The 22,069-nt window shown below is 49.5% G+C and overlaps 1 protein-coding gene, 1 long non-coding RNA gene and 1 pseudogene across 5 annotated transcripts in view; 2 read left to right on the top strand and 1 right to left on the bottom strand.

Moving 5' to 3' along the window:
• The window catches only part of LOC140612467 (uncharacterized), a 34,749-nt gene extending 16,343 nt beyond the window's left edge, over positions 1–18,406 (top strand). The window contains exons 2-3 of one of the 2 annotated variants that reach the window (XR_012013665.1): positions 14,671–15,946; positions 16,820–18,405. This is a non-coding gene — a long non-coding RNA (uncharacterized lncRNA). Of the gene's footprint in view, positions 1–14,670 lie in introns of both variants that reach the window. The other variant, XR_012013666.1, reaches the window with a different exon arrangement.
• Positions 779–3,488, top strand: LOC140613259 (elongation factor 1-alpha 1 pseudogene; annotated as a pseudogene).
• On the bottom strand, positions 12,631–20,319 carry GAL3ST3 (galactose-3-O-sulfotransferase 3). 3 transcript variants are annotated; one of them, XM_072789969.1, is made up of 3 exons: positions 20,101–20,319; positions 16,199–16,435; positions 12,631–14,343 (listed from the first exon to the last, which is right to left on the bottom strand). In XM_072789969.1, exons 2-3 carry the CDS (start codon positions 16,321–16,323, stop codon positions 13,173–13,175), a joined length of 1,296 nt encoding a protein of 431 aa, XP_072646070.1. In that variant the 5' UTR covers positions 16,324–16,435; positions 20,101–20,319; the 3' UTR covers positions 12,631–13,172. The 3 variants fall into 3 exon arrangements, with proteins under 3 accessions (XP_072646070.1, XP_072646071.1, XP_072646072.1); XM_072789970.1 differs by lacking the exon at positions 20,101–20,319 and adding an exon at positions 18,203–19,762; XM_072789971.1 differs by lacking the exon at positions 20,101–20,319 and adding an exon at positions 15,793–16,024 and having other exon boundaries at positions 16,199–16,338.
• Between the last annotated feature and the right edge of the window lie 1,750 nt (positions 20,320–22,069).

The following is a 22,069-nucleotide window of genomic DNA, read 5'->3' on the forward strand; positions in this document are numbered from 1 at the left end:
TCGTAGGGAGCCTGATGCAGGACTTGATCCCCGGACCCTAGGATTATGCCCTGAGCTAAAGACAGATGCTCAACTGCTGAGCCACCCAGGTGACCCCCCCCCACTTTAATTCATTTTTAAAGATTTTATTTATTTATTTATTTATTTATTTATTTATTTATTTATTTATTTATTTATGAGAGAGAGCATGCACAAGCAGAGGGTGGGGCAGAGGGAGAAGCAGACACCCCCACCCAAGCAGGGAGCCCAACATGGGGCTCGACCTGAGGATCCAGAGATCATGACCTGAGCCGAAGGCAGACGCTTAACTGAGTGAGCCACCCAGGCGCCCCATATACCACTTCAATTTCTAACGGGATGCAACTGAAAATCCAGTTTCATGATTCTGTGGGTCAGATTTGAGCACAATAATCACTTGATGGTTCATAAATTAGTTATTCAATCTTTACTTAGTCCCAGTAGCAGGCCAGAGCTGCTGTTTAGAATATAGAATAGTTATTAGAGGAGGATAGCATAACCAAAATTCTAAGGGTCTTAGCTGTGATGCTCCTATCGGGACTGACCAGAGGCTTGGCATGGCATCTTTGGCTGACACCTAACTCAGCCACCTGGATCTACTAGGCATAATGCCCATAAGGTCTGGCAGCTTGCATCACAGGCTGGACTTTTGAAGAGCCTTTTTTAGGTCCAAATGTAACATTGTCATTTTTTTTTTTTTTGCAATGGGTTTGCTGTCAGAACACAGGTGTTATGAAAACCACTGCTAAACCTCAATCAAAATGGGAAAGGAAAAGACATCAACATCGTCATCATTGGACACGTAGATTCAGGCAAGCCTATCACTACTGGCCATCTGATCTACAAATGTGGTGGGATCGACAAAAGAACTATTGAAAAATTTGAGAAGGAGCCTGCTGAGATGGGAAAGGGCTCCTTCAAGTATGCCTGGGTCTTGGATAAAACTGAAAGGTGAATGTGAACGTGGTTCCACCATTGATAGCTCCCTGTGGAAATTCGAGAGCAGCAAGTATTATGTGACCATCATTGATACCCCAGGACACAGACACTTTATCAAAAACATGATTCCAGGCACATCTCAGGCTGACTGTGCTGTCCTGATTGTGCTGCTGGTGTTGGTGAATTTGAAGCAGGTATCTCCAAGAATGGGCAGACCCATAAGCATGTCCTTCTGGCTTACACACCGGATGTAAAACAACTAATTGTTGGTGTTCACAAAATAGATTCCACTGAACCATCCTACAGCCAGGAGAGATATGAGGAAATTGTTAAGAAAGTCAGCATCTACATTAAGAAAATTGGCTACAACCCCAACACAGTAGCATTTGTGCCAGTTTCTGGTTGGAATGGTGACAACATGCTGGAGCCAAGTGCTAACATGCCTTGGTTCAAGGGACAGAAAGGCCCCCTTAAAGATGGGAATGCCAGCAGAACCACACTGCTTGGAGCTCTAGATTGCATTCTGCCACCAACTCATCCAATGATAAGCCCTTACATCTGCCTCTCCAGGACGTCCACAAAATTGGTGGTATTGGTTCTGTCCCAGTGGGCCGAAAGGAAACTGGTGTTCCTAAGCCTGGGATGGTGGTCACCTTTGCTCTGGTTAATGTTACAACTGAAGTAAAGTCTGTTGAAATGCACCATGAAGCTTTGAGTGAGGCTCTTCCTGGGGACAATGTGAGCTTCCATGTCAAGAATGTATCTGTCAAAGATGTTTGTCATGACAATGTGGCTGGTGACAGCAAAAATGACCCACCAATAGTAGCAGCTGGCTTCACAGCTCAGGCGATTATCCTGAACCATCCAGGCCAAATCAGTGCTGGCTAGGCACTTGTGTTGGATTGTCACACAGCTCACATTGCTTGCAAGTGAGCTGAAGGAGAAGAGATGGAGAAGAGATTGTCATTCTGGAAAAAAGCTGGAAGATGGTCCCAAGTTCTTGAAATCTGGGGATGCTGCCATTGTTGATATGGCTCCTGGGAAGCCTATGTGTGTTAAGAGCTTCTCTGACTATCCGCCTCTGGGCAGTTTTGCCGTTCGTGACATGAGACAAACGGTTTATGTGGGTGTCATCAAAGCAGTGGACAAGAAGGCAGCTGGAGCTGGCAAAGTCACCAAGTCTGCCCAGAAAGCTCAAAAGGCTAAATGAATATTATCCCCAATACCTGCCACCCCAGTCTTAATCAGTCGTGGAAGAATGGTCTCAGAACTGTTTGTGTCAATTGGCCATTTAATAGTAAAAGACTGGTTAATGATAACGATGCATCATGAAGCCTTCAGGAGGAAAGGAGAATGTTTTGTGGACCATTTGTTTTTTTTGTTGTTGTTTTGTGTGTGTGTGGCAGTTTTAAGTTATTAGTTTTAAAAATCAGTACTTTTTATTTATTTTAAATGTTTTATTTATTTATTCATGAGAGACAGAGACAGAGAGAGAAGCAGAGACACAGGCAGAGGGAGAAGCATACTCCATGCAGGGAGCCTGATGTAGGACTCCATCCCGGGACTCCAGGACCACGCCCTGGGCCAAAGGCAGGCACTGAACTGCTGAGCCACCCAGGGATCCCAAAATCAGTACTTTTTAATGGAAACAACTTGACCAAAAATCTGTCACAGAATCTTGAGACCCATTAAATGTGAAAAAAAATGTAACATTGTCAGATGTTCAGGTGACCTAGCAAATAAGTCAAAGCAGCTCACCCAAATATGATATATGTGGGTTCCAAAATCCAAAAGGCATACCATACATTGCTCCTCTTTCTCCATGGTGTATGATGTAAGGGGAGCAACTCATCTCTCACTTTGGAAGAGATATCCAACATTTCCCAGACCTCTGGACCCTTAGAAACTTTCCTGATGTGTCAGGTCCTTGAACTTCCACAGGGTTCATCTCTGGTACACATGTCTAAGGCACCAAGGTTCATGCTCTTTCCTATTCACAGCACCTATTTAGCATAATGGCATCAGTTGAGTGTATCAGCATGGTGTTCTGTATTGTCAAGTCTGTCAAAGTCCCTCTGGACTTTGCAGTTTGCCATAGAATGGAATAAGCCAGGATCAAGACAGTAAGATACTGTTACTGATACCGGTACAACAAGATACGGTTATTCCTGCCATGTAAACTCAAACAGGGTAATTTCCCATACTTGTGGGAATGTAAGAGAAAGCATTCACTACTAGTTCAATAGCCATATACCAGTTGCTGGCATTTATATTGATTTTCTGCAATAAGGATATCAAATCTAGAATTGTAACTGTGATTGGCATTGCCACATCATTAACTTTGCTTTCCTGCTGTCAAATAGGGAAGTTCTAAAAGGATATGCCTCTCTCAAATCCCTAATGGTGGCTTTAATCTCTACACTTTCTCCAGAATTTTTATTTATTTATTTTTTTAAAATTTTTTATTTATTTATGATAGTCACAGAGAGAGAGAGAGAGAGAGAGAGAGAGAGAGGCAGAGACATAGGCAGAGGGAGAAGCAGGCTCCATGCACCGGGAGCCCGACGTGGGATTCAATCCCGGGTCTCCAGGATCACGCCCTGGGCCAAGGCAGGCGCCAAACCGCTGCGCCACCCAGGGATCCCATCCAGAATTTTTTTAAAAGATTTTATTTATTTATTCATGAGAGACACAGAGAGAGAGAGGCAGAGACATAGGCAGAGGGAGAAGCAAGTTCCCTGAGAGGATGTGGGACTTGATCCCTGGACCCTGGGATCATGACCTGAACCAAAGACAGACACTCAACCACTGAGCCACCCAGGCATCCCTGGAGGTTTTTTTTTTTTTTTTTTTTTTTTTTTAATTTAATTTATTTATTTGTGAGAGACACAGAGAGAAGCAGAGACATAGGCAGAGGGAGAAACAGGTTCCCTGCGGGGGAGCCCGATGTGGAATTCGATTGTAGGACCCCGGATCATGACCTGAGCTGAAGGCAGACACTCAACTACTGAGCCACCCAGGTGCCCCTCTCCAGAGTTTTGGTATCACTTTTGGTTTATAATTTGTCAGGGCTGGGAAGACAATTCCAGGAGTTTCCGCTTGCTCCTCCCCCACCCTTTTAACCACAATAGCCCACTCTAGAGCAGCAAACCACTAGGAGAGTCTGCCAACTACTGAGCGTTCATATCACAATAAATTCTGGAATGGGAGAAATAACTACAGCACAAATCGGAGGGCCTTAGGAATGTGGCCTTTAATCTCTAAAGGCCTCCAGTGCTAATTGGTTTCCATGGATAATAATATTCAAATTAACATCTGAAACTACAATGACTTGGTACAATGTGATTTTAGTGAAGCTGGAGCTCTATTTCTCAGACTTCTCTCCCTTGCATAGTCCTGACTTAGTGTTGGCCACAAGTGACATTTTGTGCAAGATTTGGAAAGTAGAAGTTAAAGAAGAGTCATATGGAAAACATACAACTTGAGTAGGAAAAAAATCTTCCCTTTTCCACTAGGAAGGTTGGTCTGGGGGCACCAGGCATAGTCGTAACTCCTTCACAATGACCCTTATCTGGGGACTCACCTTGTTGGCACGGGGCAGCAGCTGGGTCTCCGGATCCTCCAGCTTATGCCAGATCCTCCTTCAACTCCTGTCACAGCTGTTCTGGTGCATGTTTGGCTTCCTGACAGAACGCCAGCTTCCCCCTTAAGTCACCTGCATCATCAAAGTGGCAGCCTTACATGTGGAGAGTGACTGATGTGGGCTCTGGTCCATCCTGTAGGGTCTAGGTCACCCTCACAAATGCCGGTTTGCTCTTACTTCCCCCACCTCGCAGTCATCTCAACTCCCTGCCTGCTGTCCAGGCAGGCTCCAGCACAAGATAAAAAGACAACAGTCTTACATAATCAGCTCTCACAATCATGTAGGGTCTTATTCCTAAAACACGTTTGGCATATATAACCACTGCTGGTAATTTTGTTTCTCTGATCAAATCCAGGTTGATACTTTAAAAGCATCACTTTTAAAAGTAACTTACAGGGGATCCCTAGTGGTTCAGTGGTTTGGCTCCTGCCTTCGGCCTGGGGCGTGATCCTGGAGTCCCGGGATCGAGTCCCACATCGGGCTCCCGCGTGGAGTCTGCTTCTCCCTCTGCCTGTGTCTCTGCCTCCTCTCTCTCTCTGTGTGTCTCTCATGGATGAATAAATAAAATCTTAAAAAAAAAAAAAAGTAACTTACAGGGCAGCCCCGGTTGCTCAGTGGTTTAATGCAGCCTTCAGCCCAGGGCCTGACCCTGGAGACCAGGGATCGAGTCCCATGTCGGGCTCCCTGCATGGAGCCTGTGTCTCTGCCTCTCTCTCTCTCTCTTTCTCTCTGTGTCTCTCATAAATAAATAAAATCTTAAAAAAAATAAAATAAGGGATCCCTGGGTGGCGCAGCGGTTTGGCGCATGCCTTTGGCCCAGGGCGCAATCCTGGAGACCCGGGATCGAATCCCACATCGGGCTCCCGGTGCATGGAGCCTGCTTCTCCCTCTGCCTATGTCTCTGCCTCTGTCTCTCTCTCTCTCTGTGACTATCATAAATAAATAAAAATTAAAAAAAATAAAATAAAATAAAAGTGACTTATAAAAAATAACATTAAAAGATACACAAATTGCCATTTTCTTTGTTAGAAGAAACTTAGAGTTCAGTGCATGTCTCCTGTCCCTTTGTGAACAAAAGTAAATAAATCAACATCTCTGTAGATTCCTTATAAAGTACTTATGACAGGTTTGGTTTGATTTTACTTCTTGGCAGTGCTGGTATGAACCCAGCATCAGGAGCAGCTCCTTTGCTGGAGGAAAGAGGGGAAGGTAGTATGATAGATTGAATGTAAAAATAACATCCTCCTTCTATCCATAATGCCTCTTGAAATGGGATTCTGTAGCAGGTAGTTCCCTACCCCTTGAATCTGGGGCAGGGAAAAGTAAGTCTTGTGACTTACTTTGGCCAATCAAATGTGGCAGAATTGATGGAGTGTTTCTTGAAAGCTTCAAGAGTTTGCTGTTTTCCCTTGCTCTATTGAACCCACACTTAGGCAACGAGAACATGCTCAGGCTCATCTACTAAAGATAAGAGACACCATATAGAACACAACTGAACCATCTTGGTTGAGGCCATGCTAGACTACCCAGATCCCAGGCATCATGCCAGCTGACCATGGACTGTGAGTGAACACAGTTGAGATCAGTCAAGCCCAACCCAGATCAGCAGAACCACCTAGATGACTAATAACCTGATGAGAATAAGTCTTCTAAAACCTTTATATTTTGGGGTGGTTTGTTACACAGCACATTGCTAACTGATACAGGATCATGGGAAAAGGGACGTGTTACAGAATGGGTAGGAACAGGTACCTGGGTGGCTCAGTGGTTGAGCGTCTGCCTTTGGCTCAGGTTGTGATCCTGAGGTCCTTTGATAGAGTCTCGCATAAGCTCCTGTGGGGATCCTGCTTCTTCCTATGCCTATGTCTCTGCCACTCTCTCATTCATGAATAAATAAATAAAATCTTTTATTTATTTATTTTTATTTTTAATTTTTTTTTATTTATTTATGATAATCACACAGAGAGAGAGAGAGAGAGAGAGAGAGAGGGGCAGAGACACAGGCAGAGGGAGAAGCAGGCTCCATGCACCGGGAGCCTGACGTGGGATTCCATCCGGGGTCTCCAGGATCGCGCCCTGGGCCAAAGGCAGGCGCCAAACCACTGCGCCACCCAGGGATCCCTCATGAATAAATAAATAAAATCTTAAAAAAAAAAAAAAAAGAATGGGTAGGAACTCTCCCAGTGGATCAAAAGAGAAAAGGCATTGTGGGCAAATGGAATATCATATGCAAAGAATGGAGGTATGAATGAGCCCAGCAGCTTTAGGCAGTTGTATGCTGGTAAATGTTTAACACCATCTCTTTTTTTTTTTTAATTTTTTTAAATTTTTATTTATTTATGATAGTCACAGAGAGAGGCAGAGACATAGGCAGAGGGAGAAGCAGGCTCCATGCACCGGGAGCCTGATGTGGGATTCGATCCCGGGTCTCCAGGATCGCGCCCTGGGCCAAAGGCAGGCGCCAAACCGCTGCGCCACCCAGGGATCCTCTAACACCATCTCTTCATGTGTAGTTATGATGTAAATATTGGCTGATATATTTTCATTTTTGCAATGAGGAACAAACTTTTTTCATGAAGGACAAAGGAGTAAATATCTTAGTCTTTGGGGGCCATACAGTCTCTATAGGCACTACACAACTCTGCTATTGTGCAAAACAGCCACAAAATAATAAATGAATGAGTGTACCTGTGTTCCAATAAAACTTTATTTATAAAATCAGATAGTGGGGAAAATTTGGCTTATAGTTTGTTGAACCCTGGTCTAGATGATCAACAAAACAATGAATCAATTGGTCTATAGTGTTTGTTGATTTGTATTGTAACTATTTCCACTATGGCTGATTTCATGCTACCAATGAAAAATTTGGAAGAAATGTGAAGTAGCACAACATTCTATAGGATTTCCACCAGACAGATAAAATAGACATAAATAACCTTAAGAGCACAAACAATAGTAAAATCTAGTAAACTAATTAGAAAGTAATGAGTTGCCAGTACTTATTAACTTTGCTCTTAATATAATTTATTTGATAAGTCTATATAATTTAATAATTTAATTTTTATTTTTATTATAATTTTAATGTGTTTAACAACTAGCTGGCAAAATTCAGCTTTCAAGAGCCAGTAAGAGCCAGACTTGGCATATCATTGCATTCAGGGAATGGTGTGTAAAAAAATCCAGTGTGGCTGGAACACAATGGGTTAGAGAAACAATGGGAGATGTAGCTGAAAAGTTTTTTTAGGGATGCCTGGGTGGCTCAGCGGTTGAATGTCTGCCCTGGGCTCATGTCATGATCCCGGGATCCTGGGATCAAGTCCCACATTGGGCTCCCTGCATGGAGCCTTCCCCTCCCTCTGCCTACCTCTCTGCCTCTCTCTGTGTCTCTCATGAATAAATAAACTATTTTATTTAAGAGTTTATTTATTTATTCATGAGACACACACACACACACACAGAGAGAGAGAGAGAGAGAGAGAGAGAGAGAGAGGCAGAGAGAGAAACAGGCTCCATGCAGGAAGCCTAACGCGGAACTCGATCCTGGGTCTCCAGGATCACACCCTGGACTGAAGGTGGCACTAACCCGCTGAGCCACCGGGGCTGCCCTAAAATCTTTTTTAAAAAAGTTTTTTTAGGGGTCAGGGATCAGACTAGACTGGGCCTTGTGGACCAATAAGAGGGGCAGTGTTTCAAATGGGAATGATAACATCTGGCTGCTTTAGGAAGGATCACTCTGGATACAGAAAGGAGGCTGCCTTGGGGAGCCTGAGACAAATAGGTCAGTTAAGTATGGTCATCAGAGTACCCACAGAGAAACTAATGGCTTGGACCAACACAGGTGCTGTGGAGAAGGATAAATGGGTAGATGCCAGCTATTCAAGAGTCAGAATCTATAGAATGTGATGATAGCTGGTACTGGGAAAGGGGTGAGGGAGACATTAAGGAGACATCAAAGATTGGGGCTTCAGCTTCTGCTTCAGTGAGCTGCCAGTCCTTGAAACTGAGAGTACTGGAGGAGCTGTTTTGAACAAAAAGTGAGAGGTCTGGTTTTGAACATAATGGGTTTGATGAGTCTGGGGAACGCCCAGGAGGGGAGCTCTAGGCTGGAAACAAAGTTGGGAGAGAGGAACCAGGATCCTGCCTCTTGTGGCTCCAGCTGATGGGAGGGTCCCCACTCCTGTCTCTGCCCTGGCTGTAGGCCACTCTGGAAGCCACATGCCCTCTCTGGGACTCAGTCTTCCCATTTGTAATGGGGTATTAGGCTATGATTCCTGTTCCCCTGTTGCCTAAGTGTTGTGAAAATCCTATGAGATTTGTATGGGAGTGGAGAGTGGGGATGAGGAGGTTGGTCCTGTCCTCTCCTTTGCTCACTGGAGGGTGCAGGGGGACCTTTTAGAGAGGAGAGCCTATGGCCAGCCATGGCCCTCAGATTCCTGCAGTTCTTCTGGTCAGAGGAGCTAATCTCAGGTCTCTGAGATTAAGAAAGGGGCTGCCAGTCTCACCTCCCCTCATTGGCTCCCCTCCTCTCTTCCTTCCCTTCATCTGGATGCCCCCGGGGGCTGCCCCTCTACTCCGGTGTTCTTACCCTGCAGTCCCTCTCTGCTTCTCTGGCACAGCCTGAGAAGCTGCCCAATCATGTTGGCAGATTGCCAGGCACCCAAAGTGCTTGGGCTCTACCCCTCTCTCCCACTCAAGGCTGTTCGCAGGAGGCTTCTATAAGGAGGCTCTTTTTTTTTTTTTTTAAAGATTTTATTTATTTATTTCAGAGAGAGGGAAAGAGAGAGAGAGAGAGAGCACACAAGCATGAGCAGGGGGAGGGCAGAGGGAGAAGCAGGCTCTCCACTGAGCAGGGAGCCCAGTATGGGGCTCAATCCCAAGATCCGGAGATCATGACCTGAGCTGAAGGCAGACGCTCAACCAACTGAGCCATCCAGGTATCCTATAAAAAGGCTCTTGAGAAAAAAAAAAAAAAGAAGGCTCTTGAGTTTGATGATAGATTCCAATGTCAAGGACTGGGGCTTGGGGGTCTGAGCACTCTGGGTTCTGTCCTGGCTCAGCCTCTCCCAGCCCAGTAAGCCTGGGCCACCACACCTTTTAGTGCCCGTTTTCCCTTCTGTGAAAGGGAGATAAAGAATAACACTTGCTTCACAGGGGTGGTGAAAGTATCATGTGAGTAAAAATACACAGACACAGAGAACACTCAGCCCACCGTAAGTGCTCAGGAGACATTAGCTGGTGTCACTGTTCTTATCCATGCGCCTTCTCCCAGTAGCATTTGCAATTATAGACCTTTCTCCTGCTGGCTTCAGTGACTCCTCTTCATATATAACAGAGGTCCCCACCTGATGTGCTGCTTAGCCAGCCAGGGAAGAGCTGCAGATAGAGATCATGACCCCTCTGCTGTGGGGACAGCTCAGCCTCCCCTGACTGTCATTGTAGCCACTCCGTTCACTCCAGCGTCCCACATAGGACAATCTGAACTTCCATGTGGGTGGCCCAGGAGACACTTGGCACATCTTCTCTAATCAAAAAATCAAGGCTGCTGTTGCCCATACAGCGCCTTTGAGCAAAGTAGAAAAAGGCACCCTTACCTCAAAATGCTTCTACGTGCTGGTAAACCCATGGAACAGATGTGCTGACCTGTAGCACAAACAACATGAAGGGTGTCTGTCTTGGAGGAGCCCTGGTGGCACCAGACCTGCTACCTGGGGAACATTTCCCTGTGTCAGACACTGTGCTAAGTGCCTTATCTCAAATACTGTTCACGAAGCTCAGGACAGAAGTGGTTCGTTTCTTTTTGTTGTTTTGTTTGTGTGCTTGTTTTAGGAATGATTCATTTCATAGGTGAGGAAAGTGAGGCTCAAATGGTAAGACCAAGGTCGTGAACAAGTAGGCAGCAGAGTCATGGTTTGAACTCCAAAGCATGGATGGAAGTAATCGCCTCCATTAAGTCACTGTCATCAAGGTAGCTGCATACACACATGTCCCAGACCTTACTGTAAGCTCCTCGAGGCAGCAACCACATTCCACCCACTGTCCAGTTCTGGAAATGTGCAGAGTGGGCACAGAGTGGACAGCACCACATGTGTGTTGAAAAAAGCCTTTTTGCAAGGTATTGGGGACCCAGAAGCTGGAGCCTGTTTCCCTGTAGCTGAATCTGAAGATGTTTGGACCAAGGAGTCCCAGAGCCTTCCACTCCCATCCCCTCGCCCCACTTAATCACTGAAGGTGATTCGATTTGGTGCCTACTTAGGGTCTGCCTTTGCTTGGACAGAGAAACCCTCTCCCAGGGCCTGTTGATTCCATATTATTCCAGTTGGTTCTTGAATCCAGATTTTTCTAGGTCCAGAATTGTGCTCTCTCCTGAAATGGGGCAAAGTTTATAAAAGAAGGCCCACCAGTCTGAGGGGCTGGGAAGGCAGGAGAGGTATATCAAGGCAGATCTTAAAGGCAAGTCTGAATTTTCCAGGAGGATCCAGGACAAGGTGAAGGTTATTCTTGGCAAAGATATGACCAGAGGCTAGGGCTAGAGAAAGGCAGTGGCAGACAGACCCCTTCTTGGTCAAGGGTCCAGAGCATGGGGCAGCCCTGGTGGCTCAGCAGTTTAGTGCCGCCTGCAGCCCAGGGTGTGATCCTGGAGACCCTGGATCGAGTCCCATGTCAGGCTCCCTGCATGGAGCCTGCTTTTCCCTCCGCCTGTCTCTGCCTCTCTCTCTCCTCCCTGTGCATTCTCATGAATAAATAAATAAAATCTTAAAAAAAAAAAAAAAGGTCTGGAGCATGGTTTTCTTTGGATAGAAGACTTTGAGTCTAGTACAATTCTTTACTGCTACTTAATGCCAGAAACGTAATTACGACTTTGTGCATCTCTAATTATTGCCTTTTGCCTTTTCCAGAGCTCTACTGGTAAATAGTGGGGTGCTATAAAAATAGCCTCTTTTTAAAGCCCAGAAACTGCCATCCAAACTGTCAACTAACCATTCCAATCTCCATCGTCCAAACAGGTCAAACAGGTCAACGATTGTCTCTGTGAAGAATAAAATAAAGAGCTGATAGCAATGTCTTGGTTTCTTCACTTTACATTCTTTTGAGGGAAGGTCCTGGGAGTCAGCCTAGCCTAGGGTATGGGAACTATTTTATTCAAATGACAGTGTGATAGCACTTAGGGAGCACAGACTCTGAAGCTACACTGTCTGGATTCAGATCCTAGCTGTGTGACCCTGAGTGTTAATCTCTCCAAGTTTCAGTTCTATCACCCATAGATGGTGTCCATCTGGTAAATTAATGTATGTAAAGCCCTTAAACAATGGCTGGCACACAGTAGACCACATTAGCTATTATTTTTACTACTTGTCCAGATCTGTCAACATAGCTCTGAAGAAAGTAACAAAAAGTCCCGATCCTCTGCTAGTCTCTTAAGAGAGTTTCATGTGCAAGTGCTGGATGTCTTGCTGTGCTAAAAAACACTGGGGGGGAAGGGAATGGTCCTCATCTGAGTCGGGGTGTTTTCTCCTCGTGGAAGGGCTGGTAGTGAAGTTGGTGACTCAAAAGGAGGAGGTTGAGGTGAGCACCTCCTTACTGGATATGATCCTCCATTCAGCCTCTGCTCAGCCTGAGGTGGTTGTTTCCCTCTACTCAGGACCTCTGCCCCATCCTTCCTTCAGTTTCTGCTCCAGTTCCAATGTCTCCCAGAGCACCCCATGAGCCCCATGAGCCCTATCTGCCTTGCTCACTTATGTTCCCCATTAGACATGGTGCTCAATAAGTGGAGCTGAATTGAATGAAAAGCAATTATTTAGATTTTTCTCAAAGGAAAATAGTGGAGCTGAGGCGGCCAGTTTGCTTCCGTGAGCCCAGTCAGTCAAGGGGTGTTTGTGAGAGTTGTGAGCCTCTGGGAAAAGTAGTGGAGGAGCTTGATTGAGCCTGGGGCCCCTTTCCTCATGGTGACAGTGACAGCTGCTATTTTTGGGCATCTGCCTCATCCTCTAACATGGGAAATCTAACCTTCAGTGACTGACATACCACCTGTGTCTTTTAGAGGTATTTTATTAAAGAAAAAACAAACAAACAAAAAGCCCAACCCAAGAACTCTTGGTTCTGGGAGTCTGGGAGCAGCTTAGGTCTGTGGGGAGGGTGGAACCTGGAAGACAGTGTGGGGGGGGTGTCTCTGACCCCCGGGAGGAAGAGCAAGAGCTTGGGGAAGCTGTCGGGCAAAGCAGCCTTTCCCAGGGCTCAGCACCCCCTCTGCGTGAGGCCTGGGCCTACCCGCGTGGAAAAGACAAGTGTGGGGCTCAACCCACAGAAAAAGGCAGGGTGGTCAGTTCCGGACAGGCCTCAGACCTCTTGCCAAAGTCACCAGCCAGTAAGGAAGGACAAATGGGTAGCCCGGAGCTCAATCGGGCCTATCAGCACCCTCCACGGAAGTGGGGTTCAACTCACCCTAGGGAGGCAGGCTCAGATTGGGAGACGGGGCCCCAAGGACTGAGCAGAAGGGGGCCTGACGAGGGGGGAGCTGGGGGCAGTCCTAGGCAGGACTCCCGGCGGGCAGGGTAGGACCCAGACTCTTCAGAGCTCAGTGGCCCTGGGGGCTGCGGGGCAGTGCCCGGATGGGCCGGGGCGGAGGATTGTCCAAGACTGGTTCGGGCCGGGCGCGAACGCCGCCCCTGCGCTTTTGCTTGCGCAGCAGGTAGCTCGAGTACTGCACCTCGGGCATGGCCAGCTTGAGGCAGGCCTCGGTGGCTGGGCCCGCGCCGCCGTTGGGCAGGTCATAGCCCATGATGTCCACCTTGCGGCTGGGCTGCCATGGCTGCAGCTGCTTGGTGCGGATCTGAGCGGCGGGCCGCAGCACAGGCTCGTCGCCGAAGCAGCGCCGCAGTAGGCGCTCGCGGGCCTCGCGCAGCTCACGCGCCTCGCGCTCCACGCACGCCCGGCCAGCGCTCGCCACGCGGCGCCAAAACGTGGCGTTGAAGTGGTCATACAGGCCCGCGTCGAGCGCGTTCCAGGCGCGCGCAGCCCGTGCAAGCGCCGCGGGAATGGCGGCGAGGCGCGAGCTTGCGGCGCGCGCGTTGAGCTTGGCGTAGAGCACGTCGTCCAGGTCCCAGGCCAGCAGGCGCCGCAGCAGCACCAGCGACTCGTCGAAGTACTCGGCGATCATGACGAGCGAGAAGACCTCCTCCACCTGGCGGATGAGGCCCGCCAGGTAGGCGGCGTCGTCGCGCGGGCTGCGCTCGTTGTCGCCGCCCAGGTCGTAGGCCAGCGTGTTGTGCGCGAACATGGCGAAGTGCTCGCCCGCGCGGTAGTAGGCCTCGGGCGCGCGCAGGAAGGCCTCGAGCGACGCGTTGGGCACGCGCCGGAAGGCTGGACAGTACTGGTTGTAGTAGCTGAAGAGCGACTCGAACATGGCGGCCGGCTCGCGCAGGATGGTGACGTAGATGGTGCCGGGTGGCATGAGGCGCTCGAGCTCCGCGCGGTCGAAGCGCAGGTGGCTGGCTAGCACGTGCGGCGGCCGCGTGGCGGGGTGCACGAAGTGCGCCGAGAAGTTGCGTGGGTAGCAGAACTGGTGCTCGCAGCTCGGGTGCGGCAGAGCCACCGTCAGGTTGTGCCGCTCAGCGAAGCGGAACAGTATGTTCTGCACGGTGGTGCCGGCAGTCTTATGCGTCTTCAGGAAGGCCACAGTCATGTGCTTGGGGCGGGGCGGTGAGCCCCGCAGAGGTGGACAGCTCAGAGGAAACAGCTTGGGGTACCTGCCAAGTCGGGTGTGGGGGGGGCGGGGTGTGCAGGGGTAAGGGTGTGAGAGGGGTGCATCTCAACCCTTGCCCCTCCCCAAGGATGTTGAGATGGGCCACAGACCCGTAGAGGGGTATGGCGGGTGGCCTCTAAGATGACCTTCCGTGCTCCCCGTTGGCCTTGGGTATTCGCGCTTTTGTGTATTTCCCTCCCCATGAGTATGAGCAGGACTTACTGATGCAACCAGGGAATAGAATAGGGAGAAACGATGGGATGTCACTCTGGAGATTACATTATAAGATGACTATGGCTTCTATCTTGGTCTCTCTCTCTCTCTCTCTCAGATAAGTCATGCAGGGAGAAGCAAGCTGCGGTACTATGAGCAGCCATATGGGGAGGTACCATGTGGCAACAGTCCCCGAGGAACTGGGCTCTTAGTCTATCGCCTGCTTGAAGGACTGAATGCTGCCAGCAACCACACGAGTGAGCCTGGAAGGGGAGCACTTCTGATCAGAATTTCATTTGAGACTGCGTCCTCAGCAGCCAGCTTGAGTGCAACTCCATGTGACCTTGAGCAAGAAGTACCCTGCTAAATCACACATGGATTCCTGACCCACAGAAGCACGATAATAAATGTTTGATGTGTTCAGGTACTAAGTTTTGAAGTAGTTCGGCTATACAGAAATACATAACTAATATAAGGACAGGGGCCCTTGGAGATCCTTGAGAAAGCCTACTCTACACATATAGAAACTGAAGACCAGAGGAAGAACCATTTACATTATCTGGGAACTCAGCTAAAATCACCATATTCTCTTATTCTTTGTTTTCTTATTTTTACTTTTTCACCGGCTCCTCATCTTATAGATGAGTAGCATGAGCTTTGAGGCAATCTGTTATGTGATTCTGTTAAGTTCTCTGGAGCCTCATTCATTTATTAAACAAGTTTTGTTTTTGTTTTTTTGAGCATGTACTATGTGCTAGGCACTGTTCTAGGCTCAAGAATTTTACTCGTATAAAAAACAAAGAATAATCCTAGCCTTCATGAAGCTTTCATTTCTTTTTCCTTGTTCCTGAAACAAAGGTGTTTGGGATTACAGGTGACCTGTAAGTTCCCTTCAGACTTTGAGTTACTCTTGTTTCTTTTCTATCCTAAGCATCATGTAATGAGGATTACTTTAAGCACCTTTGAGAATGCCACCAAGACTTCCTATCTATGGCTGGTTTGGGCTCAGGGTAATATCTATACAGATACTCCTCCTAAAGACCAGCAGATCATCCAGCAAGGAGAACTGAGCCCATTCACACCATTCTCACAGGCAGATCATGTAGAAAATGGGAAGGTTGTGGCCCTGAGAGGGGCAGGGACTTGTTGGGTTCCCATAATGAGCCAGGAGTAGGGTAAGGGCTCCTATTGGTTGTCACATTGGATTCTGTATCAGGATGACTAATTGGGTCACACGTACCATCATTCCCATTTTATAGATGAGGAAACAGGCTCGGAGAAGTGAGGGGATTTGCCCAGCACAGCAGAAGTAATGAGAAGTTGTTTGCAGTCCTTTGGGGAGACACTCAGAACATGATGTTGTGGGAAGGACTTGGACTGGATTAGAATCCCAGGTTAGTCACTGACTAACTCTATGACTTCAAGCAACCTTTCAATGAAGACCAGTCCCTGCTCTGGGAGGTTGTGTGGCTCTAAGGAGAATGTATAGAAAGCACTTTTAGAACAGACGGAAGGGGCAAAGCCCAGCGGAAGACACACTTTTCTGGCAGATAAAAGGGATGGGAAGGAGAGCTCCAGTTCTGCCAACCAGGCAAGAATGTAACTCGCCTGGGGCCCGCCCCCACACCGAGGCCCAGCCCCCTTACCAGCTGAGCTGCGCCCCCTGGTGGATGAGGAGGCTTAAGGTGCCACATCCTAGCACCAACAGCAGGATTTTCCTGCGGCTCATCATCTTGGTGGCCTGCTGCAGGTGCTGAAGGATGGGTGGCATGATGGGGTACCCAGCCCTGGACCAGCCGGGGCCTTGCTATCCAGGACTCCCTTCGCTGGCACTCATGGGGGCTCCTGGGGCTCTGGTAGCAGGGCCAGTATTCCTGAGAGGCCTAGTAGAAGAAGGAGGCAAACAGGTTTTCAGCAGGTAGAGGAAATGGGCTGTGGGCCCCAGCAGGACTGCTGCAAAGGAGAGCTCCAAAGGGTGGAATGAGCAGAGAAGCCAGAGAAGATCAGATTCCTACCTCCCATTACCAAGACTCTATCTCCACACTGCTCCAGATAACTTAGTCTTGGGTGGAATTACAGGCTCTGGGGTGTGGCCAGCTCTTCAAGCTGTAGCCACTCCTCCCTTGAGCCCTGTCTCGGCTTCTCTGCCTGGCCCGAATTCATCTTTGTCTTGTGGTCATTTGTATCTGTCTCCCCAGTAGACTTACCTTAGCACCAGGGCTTGGCTTAAAGCACAAAAGTCTCAATTCAAGGTTTCTCTCCTTCAGGACTCCTTGCCTGACTGCTTCAGCCAAGAGTTGGTCTTGACTCCCCAGAGACTGAGCTCATATGAAACTACTGAGCAGACCTATAGCTTCTTGGGTCTCTTGACGTGGGCAATGGATCAATACTGCAGGTTTACTACATGTACTGTACTCTTACATACTTAATTCCATGTAATCCCCACCACACTTGTAACACAGATGTTATTCCCCATGTTACAGACCAGGAAACTGAGGCTGTAAGTGTTGGTGCTATGTGTCCCATAGGCACACAGCTGTTGGCAGGATCAGGATTCAGACCTGTTCTTTCTGGTTTCAAACTAGTCCCCCTAGACGTTATATGTGCTGCTTCCACAGAAAACTGATTTCCCCGTCCCTGCTGTGGATTCTGGCAGTTCTGCATGCTTCTGAGCCCGAAGCATGGGCTTCGGCCTTCCTAGCTGAGCTCCTGCCCCGAAGGCCCAAGACCAATAAATCCATGTGGGAAAGAAAGGAAGGACTTGAAATCCCAGAACCCTATCTGGATTCCATCCCCAGACACCTGAAACCCTGGCTGCCTCATCAGCTGCCTCTGCAGTGAGAGGTGCCCGGCCAAGGCCGTGACATGGCAGCCTAGGAGAGGGGTGGCAGTGTGGGGAATACGGAGGGGCTTCTCCTTATTGTCCTGCTGAGATTTTCCAGGAGAAGGTGGGTCTCCATCTCAGGTGAGTGGCAGGAGTGAGAGGCAGAAGAAGGGTCTGGTTTCCAGCCAGTCACCTGTCCCTGCATGAATACCTTGGCTCAAGGGCAGCCTTTGGCAATGCTAGCGGAAAGTCAGCTTCAGCAGCAATGCCTTCCTCCCCATTAGGGTAGCGTCTCTGTCTCAGGGCCCTCAGTCTCAGGTCTAGGTTCAGCTTCAGCCTCTCACACACACACACCTCTTGAATGGGGAGAGGGAGCCTGGAACCCTATGGGCATTTGCACGTATATGGAACTAGGACACCTGGGTCCCAGGAGGGATGAGGTAATGTAAAAACTTTTGACCATCACTTTCCCCAGGGGCCTGGAGCTTAGTTTTCAGTCCCTTTTCTTAACCACTACCTCCCCTGCTCCTCATTAATCCTGGATTACATTTAAACCTGTTTGGGTGGAAAGATGTCCCGGTTATGCCTTTCCTTTCTCTCCAGGCCCTATCACCTGGTTTCCTCCACCAACCTGCAGACAGACTTAATCTGCCTGGGGCTGAGGGAGGTGAAGGGTTCAGCCACACAGGGCCATCCAAGGGCACAACAGAGAAAGTCTAAGGCCCTGTGGTCTTTTCAGGGATTGCTAGGGGCAGAGAAGGGCTGGCTCTGCCTCAGTGAGGAAGCCTACAAGAGGAAGTCAGAGTCTGTGGCCTCTGCCACTTACCCTGCCTAGAGGATTTGGTGACAAGATGGGAGTTTCCTGGGGGCACCTGGGTGGCTCAGTTGGTGTCTGCCTTCGGCTCAGGTCATGATCCTGGGGTCCTGGGACGGCGCCTGGCATTGGGCTCCCTGCTCAGTGGGGAACCTACTTCCCCTTCTCCGGCTCCCCGTGCTTGTGCTTGCTCACTCTCTGTCAAATAAATAGTCTTTAAAAAAAAAAAAAAGTTTTATTTTTTTTAAAGGGAGTTTCCCAAAGAGGCTAAATGGGGGAAGGGGGCCAACGTATTCTCATCTCTGCTATACTTGCTAAAAGTACCCTATTTTCAGTGGACTCTGGGTCACCCAAGGAGGTCATGCCTGGAGGGAGCTACACTGGGACTTTCCCTGGAAAATGCTTCAACCAGGCCACACAGAGAAGGACAATAGAGTACTTGGTGGTCCTCTCCATCTCCCTCCCCTCCATGTCTTAGCCCTGGGGACCCGGCCAGCCAGACTCCAGTCTGAGGTCCCCTTGGAAGAGGGAATCATACCTGGACACCAGCCCTTCAAGGTGGGCACTAGTTTCTGTTTGGTCAACATCAGTGACAGGATGTTCACCAGTTTCAGATACAGCCTGGTCTGTTTCTGAGCAGTCTCAGCTAGTCAAAGTTATTCCTGGGACAGCTAGGTTCAGCCTACCACCTCCTCAGCTTGTTCTCTTCCACCTTCCACTCTACATGATTGCTAGTGCTGCCCTCCTGCACCACACAGATCATTTTTCTCCATGACAGACCTTCAGGTATTTGAAAGCAAGAACCTTGTCTCCTCTGGGTGGGCACCTGGCCAGGCTAAACATTCCAGGTCCGGAGAGAGGGTGCTACCTGGACCCTGGAGGCCTCCCTTTCTTGGCAAGTTCTCTCCACTATGCCTCCTTGGAAATGGAGTCAGAGTACTGGCACCTGGGGATGGGGGTTGGCCAAGGCTAGGCTTAACCTCTATGATCTTAAGGCTGGTATAGGGTGGGTGGTGGGCTCCAGGGGCCCCGGCTCCTGCTGGTCACATGCTTCAAACCACTCCCCTTGTCTCCCCTGTGTCTGCTCCATGGAGAGAGTTTCCCTCAGCTGTCCCAGACAGGTCAGGATGCCCAGCCTCATCAGAATATCAGTGCTAATTTTAGTCAGAACAATTTACCTCAGGCTGCTGCCTGGTTTTGCTAATTGCTTTCATTTCTCTGGGGAACCAAGGAAAAAATTATCTAGCTAGCCAGAGCTTCGAAAACTGGCCTGGACACCCACCCACTCCCAAATGAGCCTTCTCTCTCCATCCTGGCTCTTGGGTCAATATGGGTGCTTTTAGAAGAGGAGGGTGTCCTGGCCTGGACCACCGGACCTGACCATTGAATGACCTGGAGACTCCATCCTTACTTGAGGATGGCACAGCCCAGTGAGTAGGGAGGGAAGCTGCCCAGGGCACTAAGGAGGAAGAGGCTAAGGGCTGAAGGGGTTGCAAATTAGTAGCCCTGGAGATCATCTATTTTTCCACCTCCCTCTTTTCCTTCCTTTTTCCTCCTAGCCTGCTGCCAGGTCCCCCCACCTCCTTCTCCCTGCCATCCCCCCCCCATCATCCCTGCCTCCGAATTCCCTTCATCCTCCTCTCTCCATCACTACCACCCCTCCAGCTCCCATTCCCTCAATTTCGTCCCCACCTACCCCAGGGATTCAGTCACCAGGATCTGGTCACCATAGGGGATAGGCCAGATTCCCCCTCTCACTCCGGGCCTCTCTCGCTCCCCAGGGGGCAGAGCGCACCCCCCCCCCCATGTTCTCCAGGCACTAGGCCCCCGCGACACTCTCCTGCCCACCCAAGATCTCCGTCCGGTCCATCTCCGTCCCCCACCCCCACGCCGGGCACTGCAGTACTCACGCCAAGGGCTCTGCCTCCGACCTGAGTGGGGGGGTGGTCGCCGCTATCTCCCAACCCTTGTCCCGAAATCCAATGCGGATCGGAGGGCGCCGGGGGCTCTGAGCGCCGAGTGCGGGTTCGCTCGCCTCTCCGCGCCTGGATGGGATCAGGTGGCGGCTCCGATCCTCTCCGCTCGGCCAGCCGCCCGCCCCCCATCGCACACCGGAGGCGGGGCGGGGGCGGGGGCGGGGGCCCTGCAGCCTTGCCGGGGAGGGGGAGGGGAAGGAGCGGGAAGGGGAGGGGGCAGCTCTGACTCGCGGGCTGCCCAGGAACAATCTCCCGGTGGCATCTTCGGATGCCAGCATCCCTCGGCAACCTTCAGAGACTGGACACCAATGTGGTCAGCTCCTTGCCCTCACTCTACATAAGGGGAAACTGAGGCCCAGAAGGTATCTGTACACTCTGGCATTGCTGCTGGGCATTCCTGGCTCCAGAGGCCAACCTTGGGCTGGTGGGTCCTGGGGGAGTTAGAGACACAGGTATTCTACAAACACTGGCATGCTCTCTCTCTCTCTCTCTCTCTCTCTCTCTCCTCTCCTTCTCTTCTGTCCACCTCCAGTAGAGAAGCACAGCTCCAGCCTGGAGTCTGCTCCCATCTGCCCTCACACTCCTGTGGATCCTTTTCCTTCCAGCCCCTAAGGCAGTCCCCTGCTGCTGACCCACTCCTACTCTCCAGCAGGGCTCCAGACCCACTCACTCCTGACCAGAGCTTTAGCACTTTGTATTGGGAATCAGAGAACCCAAGTTCAACCCTTGTTAAACTTAAGTCCCAGAGTCAAGAGCAAAGTCCTTGGGTCTGGATACTTTCAGCTCCCAATAGAGAGCTGTTCTTGGAGCTGCTGGAGGCTGCAGAGATGATACATGTGAAGGCTCTATGTAAAAACTCCCATGGGGGCACCGGGGGTGGTAGTCCCAAATTTTCTGCCTTCTTAGTGCTTAGCTCCTACCACCTGGGAGCTGGGCAGCAGTACCTCTCAAAGTCATACCAGACACCAACAGTCCCACATATAGTTCATTGGTTCTCACGGACCCCTGCTTTCTCCTGCCATCTTGGCCTAATATGGCAAGATCCTGGAAATGGGACAGCCTCCTCCAAACCAGGGCTGGAAGGGATTGGATTCCATTCTAGCCCCACACAGTTAGCTATTGTGTGAGGGTCCTTGTTACGATGTAGAAGGGGATGGGAACTCTTGGAGTCAGGAGAACTCCTTGTGGTCTCAGTTTGGCCTCTTGGGGATGTCAGCTTCTCTCTGCCCCAGTTTCCCCTCTGCACAATGGGAGGTCCAGCCCTGCCTGGTTCCCAGGGTTGTCATGATTAAAGCCCCACTTGTCCCTTTCTGGCCCTAGGTACATCACCTCCTCATCCATCAGACTTTAGTTTATCTTGCTTCAGTGATCACCTTTCCGAGCACATACACATGCCTAGGGCGCTCCAGCCTCAGATGACCTGCCAGGATCTCTCCAGTTACAGGGAGCAGAAAAATGCTTCCTTTGGGTCAGGAATGGTTCTTCCTGAGTGTGCTGACAAGCTGGAAGGGAGGGCATCATTGCGATTTCTTCTGTTCTTTCTGGGTTTGGCTTCTCCTTTGGGAGTGTCAGGAGACTCAGATGGTGGTGGTGATGGAAAGAGGAAGCAGGCTTGGGCAAGAGGAAAGAATTTCCTATTTAGGATTATGATGTGAGCAACCTTCCTGGCCCAGTCTGTTTTTGTTTCTCATAAACATATCTATCCTGGACCTGGCATCCCATTATTTTTCCCGTGCTCTCAGCTACTTCTCTTTGGAAGGCAGTCAGTGAAATGGAGCATGCTAGAAAGAAGATATGAAGGGTGTGTGTGTGTGTGTGTGGGTGTCAGGAAAATGAGACCACTTTACTTGAATTTCCCAGCTCTCACTCAACACACACACACACACACACACACACACACACA

The sequence above is a fragment of the Canis lupus genome, chromosome 21 (assembly GCF_048164855.1).
Source record: "Canis lupus baileyi chromosome 21, mCanLup2.hap1, whole genome shotgun sequence".
NCBI classification, from domain to species: Eukaryota; Metazoa; Chordata; class Mammalia; order Carnivora; family Canidae; genus Canis; species Canis lupus.